Source organism: Denticeps clupeoides, chromosome 4 (assembly GCF_900700375.1).
Source record: "Denticeps clupeoides chromosome 4, fDenClu1.1, whole genome shotgun sequence".
Taxonomy (NCBI): Eukaryota; Metazoa; Chordata; class Actinopteri; order Clupeiformes; family Denticipitidae; genus Denticeps; species Denticeps clupeoides.
The window spans coordinates 3,810,204-3,835,777 of NC_041710.1; the positions used below are offsets into that span (position 1 = coordinate 3,810,204).

The window sequence follows — 25,574 nt, forward strand, 5'->3', positions numbered from 1 at the left end:
GCCCTTATTACACCTCGCACTGCACCTCGTATACTCCGAGCCTCCAGTACTGCTCGCCTGGTCCCTCCATCTCTGAAGATAAAAGGAAGACGCTCATCTAGACTCTTCTCTGTCTTGGCCCCTCGGTGGTGGAATGAACTTCCTCTCGAGGTCACTGAGTATTTTCTAACGGCAGCTCAAGACCTTCCTCTTTGTAGAATATTTAGATGAACTTCTAACTTTATTATTGTCAAACTTGTGTACAGAATCTACAACAGAGTGAACAAAAGGTTATATTCATATTTGGGGTCCTAATGAACTGGAACTGATCACTTCATCGATGGTAACTTGAAAGCACGTTCTGCCAAATGCCTTAAATGTAAATGCATTACACTATAGCTCATGTGTTCCTTCATGGCTAATAATGAGTGTGGCAGGTTGTGAAGCCATGTGGGTTGGAAAGAAAACTTACTGGCAGACATTCCTCAAGGACCAGGGTTGGGAAACACTGCACTATGGAAGAAGAGCTCAAAAACAACATGATTGTCATTTCATCATCCATCTTGTTGGATGGACGCAGGATTGGGGGATATCCAATAGGAAAGCGCAATTGGAGGGCGGAGCATGTGCGGTATAGAACTGAAAATGTCACTTGATCGCTGCATAAGAAAACATAAGGTAAATGTTTATTATTTTGGCTTGGAAAGGCTAACATGCTCATTTTTGAACATGGACCAAGCACCACCAAATTTCACATGACACATTGTGACCACGTCCTGTTAGCATCTTTGACATCAGTATGCTAGCATGCAAATTTTTTAACATGCTCCAAACGTCACTAAATTTCATGTGACATATCATGGCCACACCCCATTAACATCTTTTTTCGTTAGCATGCTAACATGCACATATTTGAACATGCTCCAAACAGCTTTAAATTTCATGTGACGCATCGTGACCACATCCCGTTAGCATCTTTGACGTTAGCATGCTAACATGATGGTCATGATTGAACATGGTCCAAACTCCACCAGAATTCATGTGATGCATCGTGGCCACGCCCTGTTACCAATTTATACATAATCATGCTAGCACTGACATGCTAACATTCACATTGTTTAACATGGTCTAAACACCACCAAATTGCTAACTGCCCTGTTAGCATCTTTGAAGTTAACATGCTAACATTTACATGCAAACATGTATATTTTTGAACAAGATCTAAACACCATCAAATTTCACGTGGCTCATTGTGGCCACGCCCTGTTGGCATTTTTGACTTTAGCATGCTAGCATTAACATGCAAACATGCTCATTTTTGAACACTGTTCAAACACCACTAAATTTCATGTGATGCATCATGGCCACGCCCTGTTAGCATTTTTGACCTTATCATGCTGATTTTTGAACATGGTCCAAACACCATCAAATTTCACGTGATGCATCATGGCCATGCCCTGTTAACATTTTTATGTTAGCATGCTAACAATATTTCAACATGCTCCAAACATGCTCCCCGGGAACTCGAGTAAAATTGCCTTAATCTGGAAGAACAGTGCATAAAATGTGTGTGTGTGTGTTAACTAAGACGCACAACAACAAGCAGAGGAGACAGTGATAATCATTTACATTTTTATTAAAATCACTAAGGAATGTGCATGACCTTCACATTTAAAAAATAAATAGAATAATAACGGACGTTGCTCCATGATGATGCAGTGATGCAGGTTCTGCAGAGTTGGTAGAGCTTCCTCGACTTTTACACTCAACCACAACAGAAAATGTTGCTGAGCAACAAGATAATTTCAGTACTTGCCAAATACAAGCAGAGTAAGGCGGGTGTCTAACCTACTCGGCTACTACCTGCCTATGAACAGTCGGAAATTAAATATGACAGGAGAATAAGCAACACAGCAGCAGCTAAAAACATGACAAACAACAAAGTGCAAACGAAACAACAACAAAAAAAAACATGCAAACAAACAAATAAATAGTGTAGAAATACTGAACATAAATATAGATCTATTGAGTTTGTGAGGCTCTGTGCACTGCAGTACTTCTACTGGGGGAGTTTTGTCCACGCTTCTGTCTGTCCAGACGTGAAAAATCACCAAGCTCAACCTCACACCACTGGGCCCGCTGCTCTATGTGACATAGAACCGTGATTCGCCATTTCCATGGTTCCAAACAGCGAGAAGAAATGGGCGGGGAGAACGAAAAGGAAACAATTTCACATCCACGTCATGCACTCGTACAACACAGACACATGGCATTCATTTACACTTCATCATTCTGGTATTCTGAACCTTTCACTTATTAATCATATTCTCTTCTTAAACTTTGATCTGTTATATTATCTAGATTTTCCAAATTAATATAAACTCTTCTATATTAGATTTTTATTTATTTTTTTTTTTTTAAGTTTCTCTCCTCGTGAATAAATATGTGAACTGGATATAAAAACATGGGACTAGACACTGAAGAAGAAGAACGGCTCTGGTTTAAAAAAATTGCGCAGGTTGAGTGAAGTTCAACTGACAGAAAAACTGAGAAATATAATAATACCTGTAAATACGCAGAACGTGGTCTCTCTCGTATGAGTACTTCATTCGTAGTTCTATTTTAGAACCACTCTGTAAACCGTAACCAGTCCGTCTTTTGGCCTAAAATCCCTCCTTTTCTCCCACAATCCTCGGAGAAAATGCTTTCACCAGAGGATCATCGGAGCTACCTGTTCGTCAGAATTAATTAAAGACCCAAACAAATGTCTAAAACATGAAATTTTCCCTTAAACCAAAACGACACAAGAAACGACCACAAAAACAGAGAGAATTCCACAGGCCTTACTAACACCTAAAGGACCTGCTGCCCCGCCCTGCCCCGCCACACCACACCATCCCTGCATCCCAGACTCGCAACTGAGCGCCGGCGTCCTGGTAAGCGGACAGGGAGATGAAGGGCTCGACAGGGCGTGGCAGGGTGGAGTAGGGGTGGAGACAGCCTTAGCAGGCGCAGTCCTGATGGGAGCGCTGGGGCTGTTCCGTCAGCTGTGGACCCTGCTTGCCTCCAGGCACCGAGCCGTCGGCTGCATCCAGGCTCTCCGACATCTTTTCACAGATGATGTCCACCAGACGCTCAAACGTCTGCTTCACGTTGATGTTGTCTTTGGCACTGGCCTCAAAGTACTCAAATCCTGGGAATGTGAAACATGAAAAACATGGAGCATTAAGACTGGATCCTGGAGGAACCCCAGCCAGAACATTTCCCTTCCAACCCACGCTGCTTTGCCACACTGGTCAACAAGAGAAAAAAATCTGACCTCACAGCTGCAATTTGGTAGAATTTTTGGTATTTTCATCTACCACTTGATTTACATTTACGACATTTATCAGACACCCTTATCCAGAGCGACTAATAATCAGAGTCCCCGTGGAGACACATGGGGTTTAGTGTCTAGCTCAGGGACACGATGGTAGTAAGTGGGATTTGAACCTGGGTCTTCTGGATCATAGGCGAGTGTGTTACCCAATAGTCTACTACCACCACTACACTGTCTGAATTACAAAAATGTTTGTGCCATATGCATAACATGAGGTCATCTGTAACCGGTCTGTTCTTTGGCTACAAAATTCCAGGCTTAAGCCCCACTTTACTACCATTGTGTCCCTGAGCAGGACATTTAACTTCATTTACTCACCCAGCTGGTCTGCCAGCTGCCGACCCCTCTCTCCAGCCACCACCCTCTCATCCTCCATGTCACATTTGTTCCCCACCAGCAGCACCTGGGCGTTATCCCACGAGTACGTCTTGATCTGCGTCGACCTGCAACCAGAAGCCAGGAACCCACATGACCAAGACTTGTGCACGGGGCCTTGAATCCAAGCCCAGGCCTGCCCTTATATTCTAACAACGCTTCCAAAACGTTAAGAGACAGGCCCGAGGCATGCAGGGCTGTACTAGTCCAAGTTCTGCTCATACCAGTCCTGGACGGCGTTGAAGGACTCCTCGTTGGTGATGTCGTACATCAGGATGAAGCCCATAGCTCCTCTGTAGTAAGCGGTGGTGATGGTCCTGTAGCGCTCCTGCCCAGCTGTGTCCTGATGGAGATGAACCCAGGTGGAAAGTCAATTTGAGAACATGTGCCTGCTGTAAAAGTTTTGGAGAAGGTGCGATCTGGGGCAGTGGTGGCCTAGCGGTTAAGGAAGCGGCCCCGTAATCAGAAGGTTGCCGGGTCGAATACTTAGGTGCTCCCCGGGCGCCTGTCATGGCTGCCCACTGTTCACTCAGGTTGAGGGGTTAAATGCAGAGGCCAAATTTCACTGTATGCACAGTGTGCTGTGCTGCTGTGTATCACATGTGACAATCACTTCTTGAGAAAAATGGACTAAAGTAGGGGTGGCCGATATATATACACATAATCTTCATGCTTTTGTTAAAACTTCACTTTCGAGGTTTGCTTCTCTGCCTCATCAAGGAAAGACATCCAGAAATAAAGGCATCAATTGTTGATTGAGGTGGATGAGTAGGTTACGAACTCATTTAAATTCAATATGCAATATAAAGGGCTGAATTTAGCAGTTATACAGGGATTTTGTGGAACTTTCAAGGTATCAAGATATATATTGTTTATTGTGATATACAGTGGGTACAGAAAGTATTCAGATCCCCTAAATTTTTCACTCTGTTATATTGCAGCCATTTGCTAAAATCATTTAAGTCATTTTTGTCCCTCGCTGATGTACACCGAGCACCCCATATTGAAAGAAAAATACAGAATTGTTGACATTTTTGCAGATTTATGAACAAAGAAAAACTGAAATATCACATGGTCCTAAGCATTCAGACCCTTTGCTCAGTATTTAGCAGAAACGCCCTTTTATCTAATACAGCCATGAGTCTATTTGGGAAAGATGCAACAGGTTTTCCACACCTGGATTTGGGGGATCTTCTGCCATTCCTCCTTGCAGATCCTCTCCGGTTCTGGCAGATTGGATGGTAAATTCTCAATATACACTCGCTCACTTGGTCACATCATCCAATCACATGGCTTCTCCTATCACTCTTATGCTGATGACACCCAGCTCTATCTGTCATTCCCACCAGAAGATGCTACTATAGCAACAAAAATTTCGGCCTGCCTCTCAGACATATCGGCATGGATGTCTGAGCGACACCTCCAACTCAACCTATCCAAAACCGAGATTCTGATCTTTCCGGGCAACAATTCTCCTCAGCAAAACCTTTCAATTCAAATTGGATCGCTATTGTTAACACCCACGGCATCTGCAAAAAGCCTTGGAGTTTGGATAGATGACAAACTGAGTTTGAACAGTCATGTTGCTGCGATCTCCAGATCCTGCAGGTTCACTCTCTACAACATTCGCAAGATTCGGCCTTTTCTCTCACAACAGGCTACGCAGCTCCTCGTCCAGGCAATGGTCATCTCCAAACTCGACTACTGTAACTCTCTCCTGGCTGGAGCCTCTGCAGTCACCATAAAACCCCTCCAGATGATCCAAAATATGGCAGCCCGTCTCATTTTCAATCAGCCAAAATACACCCATGTTACACCTCTTCTTACCTCCCTCCACCGGCTCCCGGTAGCTGCTCGCATTGAGTTCAAATCCTTGATGCTGCCTACAGGGCTGTAAATGGAACTGCGCCCTCCTACATCAACACACTACTACCTAGCTACACTCCTGCACGCTCTCTCAGATCGGCAAACGAAAGGAGACTAAAAATTCCTTATTCACGGGGTCTCCGATTCCAATCATGTCTGTTCTCCGTTGTTGTCCCTGGCTGGTGGAACAACCTGCCCTCCTCCACACGACTAGCCGAGACTATCACCACTTTTAAGAAGAAGGTGAAAACCCTCTTATTCCAAAAATATTACAGACAAATCTAACACTTACACAAGCACATGCGTACACATTGAACAAACAAATACAAAATGTATAAATACATTATAATTTTTCTTAGTCTAGCACCCAACAATCTCCGAGCATGCTCTTCAATGACAAGTCTAAGCCTTATCAGGGCTCTTAGTTTGTAGACTCGATATTCTATAGAAATCGAACGAGAATTGCTGGTGTCTTCCTATTGTAAGTCGCTTTGGATAAAAGCGTCTGCTAAATAAAGTAAAGTAAAGTAAATGTTGGTGGACGGCCATTTTTAGGTCTCTCCAGAGATGCTCAATTGGGTTTAGGTCGGGGCTCTGGCTGGGCCATTCAAGAACAGTCACAGAATTGGTATGAAGCCACTATTTTAGCTGTGTGCTTAGGCTTGTTGTCTTGTTGGAACGTAAACCTTCGGCCCAGTCTGAGGTCCTGAGCACTCTGGAGAAGGTTTTCGTCCAGGATATCCCTGTACTTTGCCACATTCATCTTTCACTTGATTGCAACCAGTCGTCCTGTCCCTGCAGCTGCAAAACACCCCAGAGCATGATGCTGCTGCCACCATGCTTCACTGTTGGGACTGTATTGGACAGGTGATAAACAGTGCCTGGTTAAAATTAAGGCCGAAAAGTTCTCTCTCATGTTGGAGTCTTTCAGGTGCTTTTAGCACACTCCATGTGGGCTTTTATGTGTCTTGCACTGAGGAGAGGGGATGGTAGTAGCCTTTTTTTTATAAGCATGACCAGGTCTGTGCCTTTCAACAATTCTGTCTCTGAGCTCTTCAGGCAGTTATTTGACCTCATGATTCTCATTTGCTCTGACCTGCATTGTGAGCTGTAAGGTCTTATATAGACACGGGTGTGGCTTTCTAATCACTAATCAAACACAGCTGGTGTAGAACCATCTCAAGGATGATCAGAAGAAATGGACAGAACCTGAGTAAAATATATGAGCAAAGGGTTTGAAGACTTTGGACCATGTAATATTTCAGTTTTTCTTTGTTAATAAATCTGCAAAAACCTCAACAATTCTGTGTTTTTTTTGTCAATATGGGGTTCTGTGTGTACATTAATGAGGATAAAATAAACTGAAAATTTCCGTGTCCATTGTAACTTAAAGGTCCCCTATTATGAAAATATCACTTAATGAGATTATTTAACATTAATATGAGGTCCCCTAATCTGCCTATGGTGTAAAGAGTGCCATTCTGCTTTGCCGTTCAGAAAGCGGCAGAAGGCAGTGGTTAAGGAAACAGCCCCGTCATCAGAAGGTTGCTGGTTCGAATCCTGGACCGCCACGGTGCCACTGAGCAAAATCACCGTCCCCACACACTGCTCCCCGGGCACCTGTCATGTCTGTCCACTAATCACCAAGGGTGATGGTTAAAAGCAGAGGACACATTTTGTTGTGTAACCGTGAGCTGTGCTGCAGTGTTTCACAATCCCTTCACTTTCACTTATGTTGTCATAAGGGGAAAGGTTACCTCTCGTTTCTCATCCTTTGTCCACCCAGAGAATTTCCCACCCCTCTCCTAAAAAAGTAACTCCACCAACCGTCAACCGCCATTGCAGTTGCTCTGTGATTGGATGTAAAAATTAGCAAAAGTGTTTGTTTTTTTTGTTTTTTTTTTTTTTTATAGTTCAGTCATGCAAGATTCATTTTTTCTTCTGGAAAAACGGCAACATGACTTCCTGTCTGGGCTAAAAACACTGTGGTTGGCGTGTCCCAGGAAATCTCATTGTGGGACTGGAGCAAAGTGGCTGTAATTCTGCACCATGGCTGAATTTCAAATACAGTATTGGGGGACCAAGAAGACCGATATAAAAGCAAAAAAGAATTCATGTCAGGGGACCTTTAAAAATATTGCAATATTATTTTTCGGCCATATCGGCCAACCCTAAGTCAAGGTGCAGGACAACGATGGAGAATGTGGACTAGACTATCTGTTCAGTGACTGAATAATGTATTTAGCTGAATGGGGAAACACAAGGAAACAATACAGGCGAGAAGTGTGGCCCACTTTTATTTCTGTAGATAAACATTTTTAAAATAATTAAATATGCGCCTGTCTTAATCTAACCTGAAGGGTAAAAATAGGTAGAACAGAATTTTTTGATTTTTTTTTACCCAGATCTGAAGCTTGATCCTCTTGTCGTTCCTATAGATGGTCTTCACCTTGAAGTCGATCCCGACGGTGCTCACGAAGGCCGGCGTGAACGAGTCGTCTGCGTAGCGGAAGAGGAAGCTGGTTTTACCAACGCTGCTGTTGCCAATGATCAGGATTTTGAACATGTAGTCGAAGTTCTGATCGGCGGACTCCTTCTGTCCATAGCGTGAATCTGTAGCTGAAGCCATCTTGGATTGGAGGGTTAAAAAAGAAAAAAAGAAGGTAGAAGTAGAATTAGTAAAGTGACCCCCAGAAGAGAGCATCGCGCTGATCATAGCATCTAAAATCGAATCCAACCATGATTGTATGGGCAGAATGCGGGCCACGTTTCATGTTGGGCTAGTGGTGGCCATGCGGTTTAGAAAGTGGCCCCGTAATCATAAGGTTGCCGGTTTGAATCACGATCCGCCGAGGTGCCACTGAGCAAAGCACCGTCCCCACACACTGCTCCCCGGGCGCCTGTCATGGCCGCCCACTGCTCACCAAGGGTGATGGTTAAATACAGAGGACACGTGTCACTGTGTGCACTGGGTGCTCTGCTGTGGTGTCACATGTGACAGTTAATCACTTTCACAAAGGGCTTGAAGAGTGAACGTAAAATAGAAACTGAGCTCATTACGAGTCGTCCATTCCCAACTCTATTAAAAAAAAAAAAAAAAAACAGGACCTATGAAGCAACGTCAGGTTAAAAAAAAAAAAAAAAGCCGCCATGAAATGATCCCCAGAAATCAGATCGGTGAGAATCGAAGGCTTTTATAAACCACAGAAACGGTGCGTATGGTGCAGTTAGTAAATAGTACAAACTACACGGACATGAGTTCCAGGCTGTGCATTCAGAGCATTATTTCATAAAAAGACGCGTTTTATACCAGGGAACGTCCCGTCTGACGTTATTACTTACCCAAGACCCAGAAATACACAAGTCAGGTTAATCCTCCCATTACGATGTGGAGGATTCGTTATGTTCCCGGCCAACCTGGCGAGCGCGGATCATAAACGAGTAAAATGTGCCAAGCCCGTATTCCATCACCCGGTCAACCGTGGACATTTTTACCACAGCACTCTCACCGCCACTTCCGCCACACTGACCTCGGTCAGGGCAAATCTCCCCAGGCTTCAACATATGAAGGCCCAAGAAGGCGAGGAGAGAAGCCCCAGCATTGCAGGGGAGATAAAGCAGGAATTTACGTCCCGTATACAGATAACGGTTCTGCAAAACGTCTCAATCGGTATTAAGTGGAACCATAAGTTATATATATATATATATATATATATGTACATAGATATAATATGTACCGCCTGTAGCATAAAGGCTTCGGGAGCCAGATATCAGGGTAAAATGTACCCATTTCGGCCGGGAAACGGACCTTCCCGACGCTCCTGAGGCAGCCCGGTTTAGCGGTAAAGCCGCCGCTGACAGGTGGCCGCCAAGCCTCTTAATAACGGGGCCGGGGCAGCCCGTTCGGCGGCCGTCCGTCTCCGATCATCCCGCACGAATCTCAGCCATTTTATTTCTCCGCCGTGAGAAGGTGTTTAGCCGGCGCGGCTAAGGCTAGCGCTAGTGTTCATTTTCCGGCCAGTGTCGGATGCAGGTTACCCTCCTCTGTCCGCTTGTTGTCGACCGTCTGCGCGGATATATATTTTTTTTTTTTTAACTCCGTGAACGCGTCGAGCGGAAAGATTCGCTTACTGTTTTAATGTGCGGATTACGCTTCCCCCGACGCGGCTCGGACTCAGCCCCCCTCTCTCTCTCTCTCTCTCTCTCTCTCTCTCTCTCTCTCTCCGCACCTGCAGCGGCCTGTGCGTCACTTGATGGACTGTTGCCATGGCGGCGTTCTCAGGCTCCGCCCCCTGGCGCCGCCCCTATAGAGGCCGGAGTTGATTGGTGTGTTTTCACCCTGGTTTATCGTTAGAGGTGAAGCGAAAGTGACGTGATTGTCATTGCGAGACACTGCAGCACAGCACACGGTGACACAACGAAATGTGTCCCCTGCTTTTAACCATCACCCTTGGTGAGCAGTGGGCAGCCATGACAGTGGTAGTGGCCTAGTGGGTAAGACACTCGCCTATGAACCAGAAGACCCAGGTTCAAACCACACCTACTACCTTTGTGTCCCCAAGTTAGGCACATAACCCTGAGTGTCTCCAGGGGGGGACTGTCCCTGTAACTACTGATTGTAAGGCGCTCTGGATAAGGGCGTCTGGTAAATGTTGTAAATGTAAAATGACAGTGGCACTTTGGCGGATTGGGATTTGAACCGGCAACCTTCTGTTTACTGGTCCACTTCCTTATCCGCTAGGCCCGTGGCAGCAGTGTGTGGGATGGTGCTTTGCTCAGTGGCACCTCATATATAGAATTTTTTTTATCAGTGATGGGCCCAGATCAGAACAGTCCAGGCTTGTGCATCAGGTGAGCAGTGAACTGAAGTCAAGAACTCACACCTCAACTGCTAGGGTGAAAAAAAACTATATCTTCGTATTATATCTTCATATACAGGATTGCTCATCATTGGGCTCAAAAAGCCGCACCCACATTCATCCTCTCATGTAGAAGCACAGATGCTTGCGTTAAAAAAATAGCGACTCTATCCTAAAGCTAAAGTGAAAAGGAACAGACTCTGAAACAGACCTCAAGTATTAAATCCCAGATGGTGCAAAATTGCTCTAATAATTACATTTAATTTCAGTTAATTGAAAATATAACAATCATGCAATTAGTGTGAAGGCACTGATATTCATGATAAAATGTCTGTACTAAAATATATTGGGGCTTGTAATTAAACACTAGAAATTATCAATAAAAAGTGATTATAAAAACTTAATATGTTCAAAGACAAAGTTTCTCTCTTTTTATTGGCGTAAATGACAAGTACAGTAAAATAAATTAAACTGTGTGCTGTTGTAAACAGTTGTGTTTGGATTGTCAGCAGGGCAGCAGATTTCAGACCAGGACAGACAGAGATTCAACACTTCTATTCAGACGAAAAAGGCCTAAATTGGCCTGAAATTGGTGCATCAGGAAAATAAAAATAAAAAATAAGACGTGTTGTACAGTGTCCTGTTTTTTTTTTTTTTTTTTTTTTAGCCCCTTAATTGGATTCTTTGGATCCAATAAAATCTACACTGTTCTGTGTATCTGACAGACTTATAAAAGGAATCAATTCATTTGAAAGAAATAAAAGCATAGTGGTCAGCACATGAACTCGTTCGCTTCATCACATCTCCCCAAAAAACCCAAAAGTACAGTTTCTGGGATTAGATGCATCCAAAAGTCTGTACCATCGTCCATTATTCAAGATCTCATTCAAGTGTGGCTGCTTTGGCACAAACCTGCAGGCAAATATATACTGTCCCAGCGTATAATTTTAATTTATCAGATGTTGTTGAACTAATTTCCGTTGCATTTCTTCATGTGGCGGAGCGAGCCCAGTACGGACCGGTTAAATGCGCCAAAAACCGCGGTACCATAATCATGCTTCAGTTCAGAAGCAGGACAATTTACATCAGGCAAACAAGTGCTCCACAGCATTATGGTACCAATTATGGCATGTGGTTGTTTTGAATAAGGGTAAAATGAAGCTTGAACTCATAGATATTATCAACATTGCAGTCATTGATGGAAATTAGCCAGTGGCAAAATGGAAATTACAGTACAGTTTGTGTCCTGCTTGCTTGGCACTTGTACTGTCATTGGCTATGTCCCTGTGAAGAGCAGAATATTGATCAGTCACCAAAAGAAAACAAAAAATGGCACTCAAAAATAGCCTTTGGCTTTATGCTTTTGACTCTGGATAAATACAAACAACTGTTTAAACAAAATGCAAAAGACATATTCAATAGTTTGGCCTATTATAAAACGTTTTAATTCTATATATTATTACGAGATTAATGTTTTAAATTACCGATATTAGAATTTTTGCTACGTGACCAGCACTGGAATTTAAGGTCAAATATTAAAAGCACACCCTTGCAGCACACGGCTTTACTGTCGTTTTTGTTTCAGTCGTCTCCGTTTCCACAGAAACGTCTCAGTTTGGTTGCTGGTTTGGTACTGGTTGCGCCCCTCTGTGGTAAACTCAGTCATGGCCAACGTAGGCTAGTGTCGTTTGGCTCAAGGCTTCTCAAACACAGGAAAGTTTGGCAATTAATAAATATGTAAAGTGCTACAAATTAAAGAGCTTGCACATTTTAAATAGTCAGATATAGAAAAATAAATGTTCAAATTTTTTTTTCTCAAAAGCTAAAAACGCTGCTTGTTTCATTAGTGTGTGTAAATGAAACTGGATGCAGGCTAGGCGTGCAGGATAAGCAGCGCTTCTTGGAGCTGAGGCGCTGAGGCCGCAGATTCTGCTGTTCAGCTCTAGGGGGCGCCGTGCACCCTGCAGAACCGCATGACATTCAGCCTTAAAAAAAAAATAAAGACAAAAAAAAAGAAGAAAAAAACAGGTGTCACAAAGTGAAAGAACAACAGCGGTTACTGAAGGAGTGCCGAAGAGGCGTTTGCTACACAAAAAAAAACGAACTTCTTCTTCATGACCTGAGATTTGTGTTCTGCTCAGTTTTTTTTTGTCGTCTTCGCTTCTAAATGACATACGAAATACATGTCAGCTTTCCTGCATCAGTTTCTGCTACTGAGTGCTATAAAACGTTTAAGGTTCCAACGGTGTTGTCCTCTCCGTGCCACAGGAAGACTTTTCTCTGGGAGTCCTTGCTGTTGGACCTTGATGCCGGTGTGGAACAGAAACCTAAAAACATGTTCTCTTCTTTTTTCCGCTCGGAAATCGACAGGAAGAACGTTTAAAACAAGGCCCTCTGCCGCACGCCGGGACAGGCGAGCTCTCTCCAGTGCAAGGGGGCTATGGCTGCCCTTCAACAACTGTGCTCCTGCTCTGCGCTACCACCTCTTTCCAGGAAGCCAGGGTGTCGAGTGAGGGCTGGTTCTCTCTGCGGGTGGGCGGATGTGGCTGGAGGGACAAGGAAAGCACGAAGAAATGAAAATAAAACCAGAAAGGGGAAATAAGTGCTCTGGTGTTATGTGCCCATTTTGAGGCAGGACACGGCGTTCCCTTCTTGGTCAAGTTCTCGGTCCTCGTCATCGCTGTCGGAGCAGTTTCCCAACTCGAAGGACAATGTTCTGCCACCAGTGCCGGCAGCCGCGCCGGCCAAGCCAGGAAGAAGGAGCCTCGGGTGCAGAGACTGCTGCTGCTTTCCAGTCCGGGAGAATTCCCGCCCGCTGGCGGCCAAATCCTCATCCTCGCCAGGGCTCTCGGCGTCCGACTCGCCCTCCTCCTCCAAAGTCAGGTCGAACTGGAACTTGTCTCCGCCGGAAATGCCGCTTCCCCCCACAGCTCCAGCTTCCCCCAGCGGGCCAGCCTTGTCCTCGGGTGTAGAGGTGGGACTGTGGGGGATCATGCTCTGGTACCACTCACGGTTGTCCTCCAGGGTGTCCAAGATCTCCTGGGCGTCTGGGTGGACCAGGTCTGCCCAGGTCTCCCACAACGGGTGGACAATGTAGTCGATGAAACCAACCTGAAGCGCGAGGACAAGCGGGTTGAGACAACGTACCGGATATCAACAGAACAGTCTAATCAGCTGAAGGGGTTCTCCTTAAATCAGCATATTATATAAAATTAAAACAGCTCAATGTGATATCTTCTGTTGACATGCTATCTCAAAGTTTACTGAAGACAATATGTGGGTAAATACAAAGGCAGACAAATTCATTTTACATTTTTGTGCATTTTATACATTATATATTTTATATAGCATTGTTTTAAAATATATTAACATATGTTATAATATCAGATTCCTTATATATTCCTGTTTTTTTATATACTCATTTTATTATTATCTTATAATTATTTAAAGGAATTGTTTTTTTTAATTATAGTTATTACTATTAATTTCATTTATTATTTCTCTCTTTTAAATATCTCAGTACAAGCTGCAATGAAAAGCATTTCATAGTTTATTATTATTATTATATCTCTGGAAGGTTGAAAATCTCTGAATGGCTGAAAATGAACATTTGACTTCCAGGTTCCAGGTTGCACCGAACTGCCGTGCAGCGTGGGGGCGCTCTTCAGCTCTGCGGTGAGGGGTTGCCCATACCTGTGATTTCTCAATGGAAGCGTTGTGTTTGTCACACATGGGACTGATCTCCATGCCCTTGTCCCGCTCTCGGTCTCCCTGCGTGAAAAACTCCACCATGATGCGGTCGGTCCACTGCCGGTACAGCTCCAGCGGCTTGGTGGGGTTGCTGAGGTCAGCGCAGTGCACCATGTTCTGAAGGACCTGGAAAAGGAAGAATAGAAAATACGAATTCATGGATTACTTAAGTAACCTAGCGCTGGCACAAATCACATTTACATTACTTTTACATTGAAGGCATTCATCAGACACCCTTATCCAGAGCGACTTACAATCAGTAGTTACAGGGACAGTCCCCCCCTGGAGACACTCTTGCTCAGGGACACAATGGTAGTTACTGGGATTTGAACCTGGGTCTTCTGGTTCATAGGCGAGTGTGTTACCCACTAGGCCACTACCACCCTAATCACTAATCAATGAAGAGAGAGGTAGCCTGTACCTGGATGCGGTCTGAATAGTTGTCCAGCAGCAGCACACCAAGGCTGGTCACCTTCTTAGTCTCCACCATGGTCTTCAGGTCAGCCAGCAGGTTCATGTGTTTTGACATATCTGTCGCCAGGACCTGGGATCAATGAAAAAGCCAAGTGTAAACCGGTTCTATTTTTAGATCAATTTTTAGATCTTTTTGGAAGTTCATCCTCACCATGTCTATAACCATTTTGCGCAGCGACTGCCGCTGTTTCTTGCTCAAGTTCTGGAAGATGTCACAGTTCTCCTCCTGTAGGAGCTTGAAGCCCACAGCCAGGTGGTGGTTCTCCAGGACGGAAGCGTCGTTGTACATCAGCGCCAGCTCCGAGTCTAAGAGACACATATTTAAGAACAGGACTCAGCAACTTGACTTTAACACAATCTGATCTTCTGGCCCCCTGGCTCCAACTTACTGGTGTTGATGAGGAACTGGTTGGATACTCCTGGGTGGTCGACATCATGTATGGCGCTGGCGAACAATGCAGCCAGGATCTCCAGGTCGGTGAAAACAGCCTGAAAAAGATGGAGAACAGCTGCTTGCTCCCGCCTTGTAACCTGCACGAGAAGAGCAAGCTCGGTGAAGACGTACCTCCAGCGCCGGCGTAGACAGGAGCACGTGGGTGGACTGCACCACGTCAGCGGCGTGGATGTTATTGTGGTAAGCGACATCGGCGTGGTAGTTCTCCTCCAGGGTCATCATGAAGGTGATGAACGTGTCTGCAGGGATCTTGAAGGACTTCAGCAAGTCTCTCTCCTAGTGAGGAGAACAAAGGAGAATGCAGGTTCTGAACATATATAAAAAAAACCCATTCCTGATTATTTTATTTTTAGTATATTTTTTATATCCTTGGTGGATTTGGAATGTTTATATTTGTTGTTTTTACGTAATGACAATTGCAATCTCTTTCACTTCAACATTTGGCAACCATTTGGCTTGAGTGTTGCTGTAAATATTGTTTATTAGGTGTTGGGGGGGGTATTTTTAATACACACTCACATAATGGTTATTAAATTCAAATTATTGGGTCTGTCAGGAAGACAGACCATTTATTATTGTGCTGAGAATGGCAAAAAACAACATTAAAGAACGTTACAGACCGCCACGCGAAGACCGTCAAACGTAAAGAAACAACGGATTTGTAAAATAAAACTTCTTTGAAGTGATACTGCAGTACCACAGTAAAGAAGCCCCATTTTACAAATTCCATGCCCGCAGCTGTGACCAATGCCCGGACAGACCCATCAAAATTTCCCCTGGAATTTTGGCTTCTAGTTATTGTTGTTGTTTTGTTTGATTGTTTTTATTGTGGGGGGGGTGACTTCATTAATGCTGAAAATGTTCTTAAGTCATTTAAAATGAAATAAAAAGGAAAAAAAACACTTCCTAGTAAATGAAATGGTAAAATGAAAATGTTCCGTATGTTTTTCATGGGTTCAGTAAACCATGACATTACATTTTTTGTTTGATTGTACGTCGCAAACATGGGATAAATGTGACGTACCTGAAAGATTGTGTACATTGCTACCGTTAACGGTCTGTTCCCAGAATACTCGGATATCTTGAAAATATCCACTCCCCATCTGTTAATGTCTTCCAATTCCTGTAAACAGAAGATGGGTCACTTTTTTGCCCTCGCACAATGTCATGAAGCGCGTCCACGGGCAGAAAGGTCCCACCTTGGCCAGCAAGTCCTCCTTGTCCGTGGAGACCCCGAATCGCGGGATGCTGGACGGGGCCACGCTGGAGCTCTGGCTGGGCTTCTTCACGCCGCTGATCTGGGACATCGGCCACTTCTTCTTATCCTTCTCCTTGGCCGGTGGGGACATGATCTCCATATCATGTTGCTTCTCTGCAGATAGAGCACACACACGCAGTACAATGACGCGGAGCACGTACACGTCGCAATCAGCGCACAGCGAGCCTGTTTGTGTTAAAAACCACGGTGCTGACGCAGAAAAGTATTTTTATTACCTTATTACCATTTTATTATTATTCACTAATAAAATGTGGCAGTTGTGATTGCAGTGTTGCTAGTTCTATTTCCCTAATTCCTATGTATTGGATGGCATTTTGCAATGAGGGGTAGTGGACAGGACCACAATCTTGTCGTACTATTCAACCAAGTATGACAATGAGTCTTTAATCTTAATCTTCTAATGTTGTAGGAACGCATGTTTGGCTGTGGACATTCCGGAGCCTCAGCACATCTATAAAACTGAGGTGACGCATATGCATACAAAGTAAAAGAATTGAGTGTCAATATTTCAGAGTAAACCTATTGTAACCTATACAGAGTATCTATAACTCTATGAGGAGTTAAAATGCTACAATGCTACAAGTGTATTACAGTTTCACTGATGTTAAGTGCTATATGTTATATAATATAGGTTTAAATCACAGGCATTTAGTAATATAGCATTATATGATGAATGTGTAAAAAAACAACACTGCAGAGAAATAAAAATGACATATCGTTACGCAAAAGAGTGTTATTATTAATCTGAATTTGGAATAAAAAGGAACTCTATGAGGTGTATTCATATTACAGTGTGAATTAACCTCAGTGTTAAATATTTTAACACATTTCATTGTTAATTTTCCCACTAAATTGAGTAGAATTAACTCTGAAAAGTCTACACTGGCCATAGAGTAAAAGTTCAAATCAATCAGTCAAGTGTAAAATTGACACTTTTTTTACTGTGTATGCGCAAAATCTGCCTATTTCAACTCACCTAGGAAAGTGCTGGAAATAAACTCGGAGATCTGATTGCCTGACTTGCTGGTCTCCGACAGCTGGGTGAGCTCCCGGTTCAGCATTCTTTTGAACTTTGGGGCAGAAATGGACACATTGAGGCATGTGCACACACACACACACACACACACACACATACACACACAGAAACTACAAATTATTAAATCACATCATTGGAAATTGCCATCTCAGATAACGAGAAGCAGTAGGAACTGACGGAATCACAAAGCTAAAGCAAAAGCAAAAAAAAAGCTATAAAATTTAATATGCATAAGCGTCACAACTGTGATTTTAGTGCAGGAGGCTGCGTCCGTGCTGGACTTCACATGTGCGTGTGAATGAGCCGAGTCCTTCATTCAGACCCGCCTGCCACGGCAGAGCGTCCCCAGCAGGGAGACGCGTTTCAGATGTGTAGGGCTGTTATGTAATCATCCACGAGGTTTCCGAATCAAACGCTGCACACTGAGTCTGCAGAATGAACACAAGGGTCCATGTGCACGCCTCCCCGCATCCCTCTCTCTCTCTCTCTCTCTCTCTCTCTCACACACACACACACACACACACACACAGTCTTTACGCATCTTTCCCTCTCTTTTACCTCTCCGCTGAGCATCACTTGTTCCTCATCACTCTCCTTTGTAAACACTGCACATTTCTACATGCCAGCATGCACCACAGCCCAGGATGACAGTGCACCTACAAAGTAATGCCCCACGCACTCACGCCTACCTGAATGAACATCCACGATACAGAGAACAAGTAGTGGACGTCTGGCATTGCAACGCCACAATAACCATGTCCAGAAGCGACAGCCAAGGCGTTCACTCCAATCCAGACGCTGCCGTCCGGCCTGGCAACCTGCACAACGTGCCGGCTTCAGACGTGGACGGGCAGGGCGGGCACCTGTGGACAGCTGGGGGTCTCTGTGCACCGGCAGCGCCCGGCTGCATCGCCGCGCCGCGCTCCTCCCTGCACTCTGCCTCGCCTGGCGTGTGTGTAAACACAGCGAGGGAGACTCTCCTCTCCACTCACTCGCTCGCTCACTCACTCACTCACTCACTCACTCACTCACCGGCTCCTCCTCCTCACATGCAGCGAGCGGCGCGGCCAATCGGCTGCGCGCTGCCACAGGGGATGGACCCGAGGAGCCGGCTGATTGGCGCGCTGTACTACGGAGTATGCAAAGGACGGTTGAGATGGAAACGGAGCTGGGGCTGCACCATGTGCACCGGGACGGGAGATGAGGCGGTTCATGGACTGAATGGGGATAAAAACGCGGGAGCTGCACTAAAGCCGATATGGGTCAACAATACACGATGTATTGGACGATGTTCAATAAATAAATGAATGAACAAATAATTTCAAAAATAATAATAACAAAAAAAATTTCATTCACATTGGGCCTTTATTTTGGTCACTTTTCCTCTTTCCTCAAGCATGCACTGAAATGATGAATGATGCAACCCTTCATTTTAAAAGCCATATTAATGGTTCCAGCATGGTCAGTTGACAGGGGCGAGGGTACAGTAGTGCCCAAACACACACCAGCACACATGGCCCAGCGTGGGCGGGCTAATCCGGGAATCACACACACGCCGTCTGAAGAAAGGAAGGCATATGGGAACGGAGGGGGATGGAGCATCATACATAGCTCCGCTCTTTCATTCACATTTTACTGCACATGACTGTGTTCGGGGGGAGGGGGCGGAGGGAACATGCATGCAACCTTTCCATTCAGAGACGGAAATCAGTCTTCCATTGAGTGGACCTGGGCGCTGAAGCACTACGGTATATTTCACATCTTTGTTTTCCTTAGGCCAGACCGATTCAGCAATTCCACTTTGGCTCAAATGACAACATTTCCAGACCCACCAGTGACGTTTGAAGCTAAAGCCAGCCGTGCATGCAGCGAGGACCAGCCCCGGGGTTGTGGCTTTGTGAAATGACAGAGTACCTTGTTGGAGGCCATCTCGCTGACGGAGTGCCGGGTCTTCAGCGTCTCCAGCTGCTCCAGACACCAGTCCAGCTCCTCCAGAGTCTCCAAGGCCAGCTTCTGCAGCGGCTCCTCTGACACATGCACACTCACGTTTTACGCATCTATACACATCTAACTTACATTAGGGTGCAGAAAGTTCGCAAACTTTGTCCACACCTTTCATCCTTGTTCAAATCAACAAAACATGTTGTACACAAAACTGCTCACTGCTGCGGCATCATCCCAACAGTGAGGTGAATTTTAAACAATCTTTTGCACAAATGCTGCATACACTAAAATGCATAGGGTGAAGGCCAGAAGAATCTACAGCATACAATACAAATCATAAAATATCTATATATATACACCTAACAGCCATTATTAAAAATACACATAATTTACATGTGCATTGTATGTGTAATGAATGTATAATTACATGAATGTTTACCATTTTGAAAATATATTTTGATATATTTTTGATAAACTGCTCTGGACTTCTCGTACACATTATTGATTTATTTCCCCTCCATATAGGTAATTTTATAGTATGTTGAAACGCTATTTATTCTCATTCCACACACTGTAGCGTCAAGTTGAAGACACGAACCTGTCACACTTGTCTTGCATAGGGAGGGCGGGTTGCTGCTGGAGGACCTCCTGTGAAACAGCATGAGGCAGTGAACAATGCGAAGCCTGAGTTAGGAAGAATTAAAAACTGAGCCGTGACAAGGAAGCAGAGGCCTACTTGCTGGCCACTCTCTCCTGCTGGTGTGTCAGAACTGCAAAGTTGCCCCTGACGGTCCTCAAACTGGCCAGGACCTAAAGTAACATAAAAAATATATATATAAAAATAAACGGTGTGGATAGTGACAAAAATCATAATACTGGATTCTGCCATTTCTGCGAACGAAGACCAGTGATCAATCATGAACATACATTTTTATTGACAGAGTAATTTCAAATCCGACTATATGGGCAATTTAAAGTCCAATAAAACATTGAATTGGCACCATTTAATTATGGAGGGCACAAGTGTGTCACCAACATCACGCTTGTCTGGAATTCTGCGACCCTTTGAATGTCCAGGAATGGCCTGAAACATGACGCTGTTGCTAAACTCAAGCAGGATTTCTCGACTGTCAGCGTCTGTATCGAGGGACAGGCTATTGGATTTCAGGAGTGTCCTGTAAGCGGAGCGCTCTGGTGACGCAGGTTCGGTGTCATGCTGCCGCAATGTTTACGGAAGGGATGCTGATTGCATGCCAGCGGCCCATGAATACACACATAGAGCCTCGGGATAATATCACCAACCTGTGCAAAAGGGGTGACAATCATGTCTTCTCCATGCCTGAAAATACAAAAAAATTTTTTAAAAAGTTTATTGATATAAAGTAATAAAGCAGGTATCACAGTTAAATTTTATTCATGCATTCTGTATGAATACAGTAAACACAGTAGGACAAAAAAAGGAATGCAAAGCATAAAAAATCCAGCCAGGATTAGTAGTTCTTGAGCGGTAGAAGAAGGTTTACCGTGACATGCTGGACCCTCATTTAACCATTTCTGAACTGTGGGGGTGGCGGGTCAACAGAAAACACAAACAGCTGAACAGAGCTGAACACAGATGGGGGAAAGTTTTGTAAGGCTGGGTCTGAATCAGGGGACGTTTCAGGCCGAGGGTGACCCTTACGGATGTGACCCTATGGGGGAAGAGGTGGGGGGGTTAAGGGGTTTCAACTCTCCTCACCGGGTCAGCCAGTTCACTTCCCAGTGCTTCAGACTCTCTTCCCTTTAAAAACACAAGCAAAAAGTTCGGTGACCTGCAGCCAATTAATCACAAACTAAGGTGTTTAGACAGGGGGAGGCCGGCTCTGACGTAGGCTGGAAAAATAAAGCCACAAGACTTTTTTCCCAACTGCGTGTAACCCTGGGATGACATGCATGTGCAGAAATGGAAAGAACAGCTGGGGATTTTAACTGGTGGCTTGGATTTTTCCAATCCCAGCGAGGAATAGGATTTGATGCAATGTTCAAATAAAAAGTATGTTTAAAAACTGGAGTCTAGCATTCCAATGCATCATAGTCAGGTATAATTGACAGATCTTTGAGATCTTTGGCCGAAAATACAATATTAAAAATTGCAATATGAGCAGAATTGACATACGGTTTTGGTTCTGACTGCTGCTTATCAGTAAATCCTTGCAGTCGAGACCTTGCAACCGGCCGCAAGGTCTGAGCCGAGATGTCTGTGGGTTCCATGCAGATACTGAGAAGGTTAGGAGATGAGATAGAGGCGGTAACAGAGGCAGCACTTACAGCTCGCTGGCGGTGGAGGAGTTGCGAGACATGGCTTTGGGCGAGAGGTCGAAGTCGGAGTCGGAGCGGTACAGGAAGGACTCCCGCCGCTGGCTGTGGGGGAAGTTGGCCTGCAGGACCAGGCCAGAGCCCGGACTGGCCTGAGGGTCCAGGGGACTGCGGCCGACGGAGAGGCCATTCTCCACGTCGAAGCTGGAAGACAATGGGAAAGGGGTTTAGAGAGTTTTAAAAAGAATGTAGAGTTTTAGCCTGATGTACATAAATTAAAAGGAACCTAATAAAAAGTCAGATACTGGGTGATAAACACTTCCTAGTAAGACATTTGATGTCTTCAGTTATGTCGTATTTGACATAAGAAAATCAGCAGCAGTTCAACATCACAAATCCCTTTAGCTTCTGTCTGTGTACAGAAGCGCCAGTGACCTTGACCCTTGGCCTTTGACCACCAAAGTGTTATCTGCAAGTGAACGACACTGCCAAACCTACGTGACCTTGACCCCTGACCCCTTGGTTTTTGGACCCGGTTCCACAAAAGAGAAAAATGCTAGGTATAAAAAGCTAGGCTTGTGTGTTACTTGTGAAATTTTAGAAATGCACGCCGGTTTTGCAGGCATATACAAGTAAGCGCATTTCTGGGGTACAAATTCACAGACATCCCTGAAGAGCTGGGTTTGGTCTGAGTGCAGTATAACGGTTTACCACAACATGGTAGTACTTGAGCGCTTAGTGCGTGCTGGTTCTAGTTACCGCATAATCGTACGAAACTGTAGGATTTGTTAAAATGTTAAAAGTTCACAATAATCTTCAAATTTCGAACTACAATTAAAATAAACAAAGGATGTTCACCTGTTCTAGGTGTTCTAGTAGCCTAGTGGGTAACACACTCGCCTGTGAACCAGAAGACCCGGGTTCGAATCCCACTTACTACCATTGTGTCCCTGAGCAAGACACTTAACCCTAAATTGCTCCAGGGAGACTGTCCCTGTAAATACTGATTGTAAGTCGCTCTGGATAAGGGCGTCTGGTAAATGCTGTAAATGTAAATGTTCTAGAGAAATCTCATTCACAAGAATGGTGTGCACATGCAGACGGAAATCTCGTAAAACATAATATCTACAGAGAAGCCTCTAATGCTGTAGAGGTATGTTTTCACATTTTCCACATTCTACCGGAATTAGTGCAATTACGTTTTTTTCTCCCAGTACAACCAGAAGCTCTGTCTGCAACGCCTTCATCTTGCACGTACTACATGCCCTATTTAAATAAAAAATTGATGCGCCAGAGCAGCGTAATTGAATCCTGGTTTACAGTCAGGGAGGACGGACGGGAATCTCCCTGTCAGAGATTTTAAATTTAGTTAAAATTTAATATGGCGAAAAAGGCCATCGGTTCTTGTCATGTAATTGAAAAAATGTAGGCCTGGCATATTGTGGATCTGATTGTACTGGATGTCTAAAGTCAATGAGCTATCACCCGGCTGGAATAGCTTTAAATGGAATTCGTTAAACATATATAGATATAAAATATAAATATATTTCAATTTATAGCCTTCATAGGTAGCATGGATGAAGGTTTTTCCATATTTAATGCTCTTGTCACAGCATCAGAATTCTTGAGATGCCCTAGTACATGATAAAGGCTCGTGATGGTTCATAATGACGCATGTCACAGCGTGAGGAGGAACGAGGGACAGTAAGGGCACGAGCAGCTGAGAGGGTAACTCCAGCAGCCCAGCACTGCGGGTGGGGCCGAGGACTGCAAGGTCGCTGCAATATGGAAGCAGAGTGCTAAAAATAACCCAGACCGCCTCAGTGACGTGGCCGTGCACCAGAGGTCTATGAATAGCCGCCTCATCAGGTGAAGTGTATCCCCGGCGAGGCATCAGCATACAAACGAATCTCGGAGGTTCGCTCCTGGAGCTCCGTCAGCATGCGGACGCACCGACTGCAGGCCGGTGCGCAAGAAAATAGCGTTTCAGACACGCACAGTACGTAAAATATCACGCATGGACGATATTCTGAAGGTCTTTATGATTGAATGGTTTCAGGATGGAGCTGAATGCCCGCCCAACAGTACTTTCCACATCCTGGCCCACGCTGCATGAGGACAAGACAGGGGTGTCTTACAGTATATTACATAATCAATGCAGAAGCTCTCCCATTCATGTGACTCCAGAAGCGCACACAGCGGTGGGGAGGGCCGGCGAGAGGGAGCTGGGGGGAGCGAGAGAGACAGATCTAATGTGCCTATTGCCCGTCGCTCCACATCGAAAGCGTAACCAAACACGCATCAACCCTTCACGCAATTATTCCGCTTGGACAGAAAGGGGGGGCGTGGGACCACGTTCAGCCATTTCATTCAGAAGTACCTGTGCCGGGGCCTTCCAGATCATTCCTGCAGGCGCAGCTCCTCCGGCTGCCTCACTCGCTCGGAGAAGCTGGACTGCGCCGCTCTTCCCGGGTGCTAAAAATAGCCCCTCTCTGCACACAGGGAACCCGGAGCGGTGCTCTAAAAATAGCACGTCAGGTAGCGTGGGCACTGCGCATCGCTGATCAAGAATTCTTGCCTTCATTCATGAATATTTATGGGGTGGTCTATTTAAAGCCGACGCGGGGCTATCTTTAGATCGGCCAAGAAAAAAGAAAAAAGATACATGTTTCCCTGATGCTATTTTCGCGCAGCCCTGTCGACGTACAGACGGTGCAGGTTCCTCTTTAATCCGGGGCGCAAGTGTGCAGGAATGTATGTCACCTGCACGCAGCTGCACGTTTGTTGCGTTAATGGAGGAAAAACTGCAGGCAGTGGGATTATTAGTGCTACAGGATAATCTATACACATAAAACTAAATGTCCTGGAAGGTAGAAAAGAAATGGGAATGCAAACACACAGTATGTAAAAATCACATACATTTGTCACAATAAAAAAATAACGCTTGGGAATTAATAATTAAAACATGTAGGATAAAACGTTTGTGGAAAACAACATTTTTAGTTGTGTAGAGGGGGCAAGAGCTTGAAACTTCAGCCCACCAGCAGGGGTGCTAGGATTTTAGTGGATATGTATAGGAAGAAGTTTGCATGCGTGTCATAAGTCACATTGCATTCATTTATTTTAATGTAGTTATCTAACTAATTGCAGCATTCATTTTTACACCCCTAATAATTGCACGCATAAATGACAAGCATAAATTGTCACAATTTCTTAGACTTTCATCCAGGACCCATTCCAGCTCTCCTTGCGAAAGCATCAGTGCCAGAATCAATGAAAACAAAATCAATAACTTACATTTTTTTCATCAAGCATTCCTGAACTAATCATATGCTTACATTTTGCAAAATAATCTAGTTTGCTGCTATATATAGTTTATTGTGAATATTTATAGTCTAGGACGTTCTATATTCTCACGGCAGTACATAGACTTATAAAGAAATAAGGATAAAATCCATCACATCAATGGATTGTTAAATTAAAATGTTACTTATGGAAATTGATAAACTCCATATCCACCGCGGCACAGTTTCCAGCCACAAGCGTTAAGTAAGAGCGCCGGCCGTAACCCGACACACGTTATTAGCAGAAAGAGGGGCGCCTTCTCATCCAGTCAATGTCCGAAAATTGACACCCACCCTGCGTCATTAGGCATCTCTTTTGCATCAGGCCAGACGTGTTACAGGGAGGTCTGTCCTGGGACAGCAGGGGGGACTACCACCACCCCGCTCATGTTTCAGCCGGGCCTGATGCTCAAGCAGTCGATTTGCATTAGCGGGAGCGGGAGCGGGACATTGGAGTGTCATGAAAATCATGAATGACGCTGCGCTGTCGAAGAATCAAGGAGTGATGCACGTCAACGCTGACGGCTTGACATTTCACAC

General features: G+C 44.6%; 2 protein-coding genes across 10 annotated transcripts in view; both read right to left on the reverse strand.

Annotated features, from left to right (window-relative positions):
- Nucleotides 1–1,597: 1,597 nt before the first annotated feature.
- Nucleotides 1,598–9,841, reverse strand: rab3aa (RAB3A, member RAS oncogene family, a). 2 transcript variants are annotated; one of them, XM_028978554.1, is made up of 5 exons: nt 9,731–9,841; nt 8,001–8,228; nt 3,958–4,076; nt 3,677–3,801; nt 1,598–3,172 (listed from the first exon to the last, which is right to left on the reverse strand). In XM_028978554.1, exons 2-5 carry the CDS (start codon nt 8,226–8,228, stop codon nt 2,982–2,984), a joined length of 663 nt encoding a protein of 220 aa, XP_028834387.1. In that variant the 5' UTR covers nt 9,731–9,841; the 3' UTR covers nt 1,598–2,981. The 2 variants fall into 2 exon arrangements, with proteins under 2 accessions (XP_028834387.1, XP_028834388.1); XM_028978555.1 differs by having other exon boundaries at nt 9,638–9,753.
- A 1,025-nt stretch (nt 9,842–10,866) lies between these two features.
- Nucleotides 10,867–25,574, reverse strand: part of pde4ca (phosphodiesterase 4C, cAMP-specific a) — a 35,622-nt gene continuing 20,914 nt past the window's right edge. For 4 of the 8 annotated variants that reach the window (XM_028978547.1, XM_028978551.1, XM_028978550.1 and 1 more), the window contains 15 exons: nt 21,703–21,894; nt 21,134–21,175; nt 20,698–20,734; nt 20,132–20,205; nt 19,994–20,043; nt 19,366–19,478; nt 17,392–17,485; nt 16,336–16,508; nt 16,161–16,259; nt 15,248–15,412; nt 15,072–15,171; nt 14,834–14,988; nt 14,630–14,752; nt 14,152–14,334; nt 13,072–13,569 (listed from right to left, as the gene is read on the reverse strand). In XM_028978547.1, coding sequence (XP_028834380.1) covers nt 13,072–13,569; nt 14,152–14,334; nt 14,630–14,752; nt 14,834–14,988; nt 15,072–15,171; nt 15,248–15,412; nt 16,161–16,259; nt 16,336–16,508; nt 17,392–17,485; nt 19,366–19,478; nt 19,994–20,043; nt 20,132–20,205; nt 20,698–20,734; nt 21,134–21,175; nt 21,703–21,894 — 2,098 coding nt within the window. Of the gene's footprint in view, nt 13,570–14,151; nt 14,335–14,629; nt 14,753–14,833; nt 14,989–15,071; nt 15,172–15,247; nt 15,413–16,160; nt 16,260–16,335; nt 16,509–17,391; nt 17,486–19,365; nt 19,479–19,993; nt 20,044–20,131; nt 20,206–20,697; nt 20,735–21,133; nt 21,176–21,702; nt 21,895–24,070; nt 24,994–25,574 lie in introns of those variants that run through there. The other 4 variants (XM_028978546.1, XM_028978548.1, XM_028978545.1 and 1 more) reach the window with 3 other exon arrangements.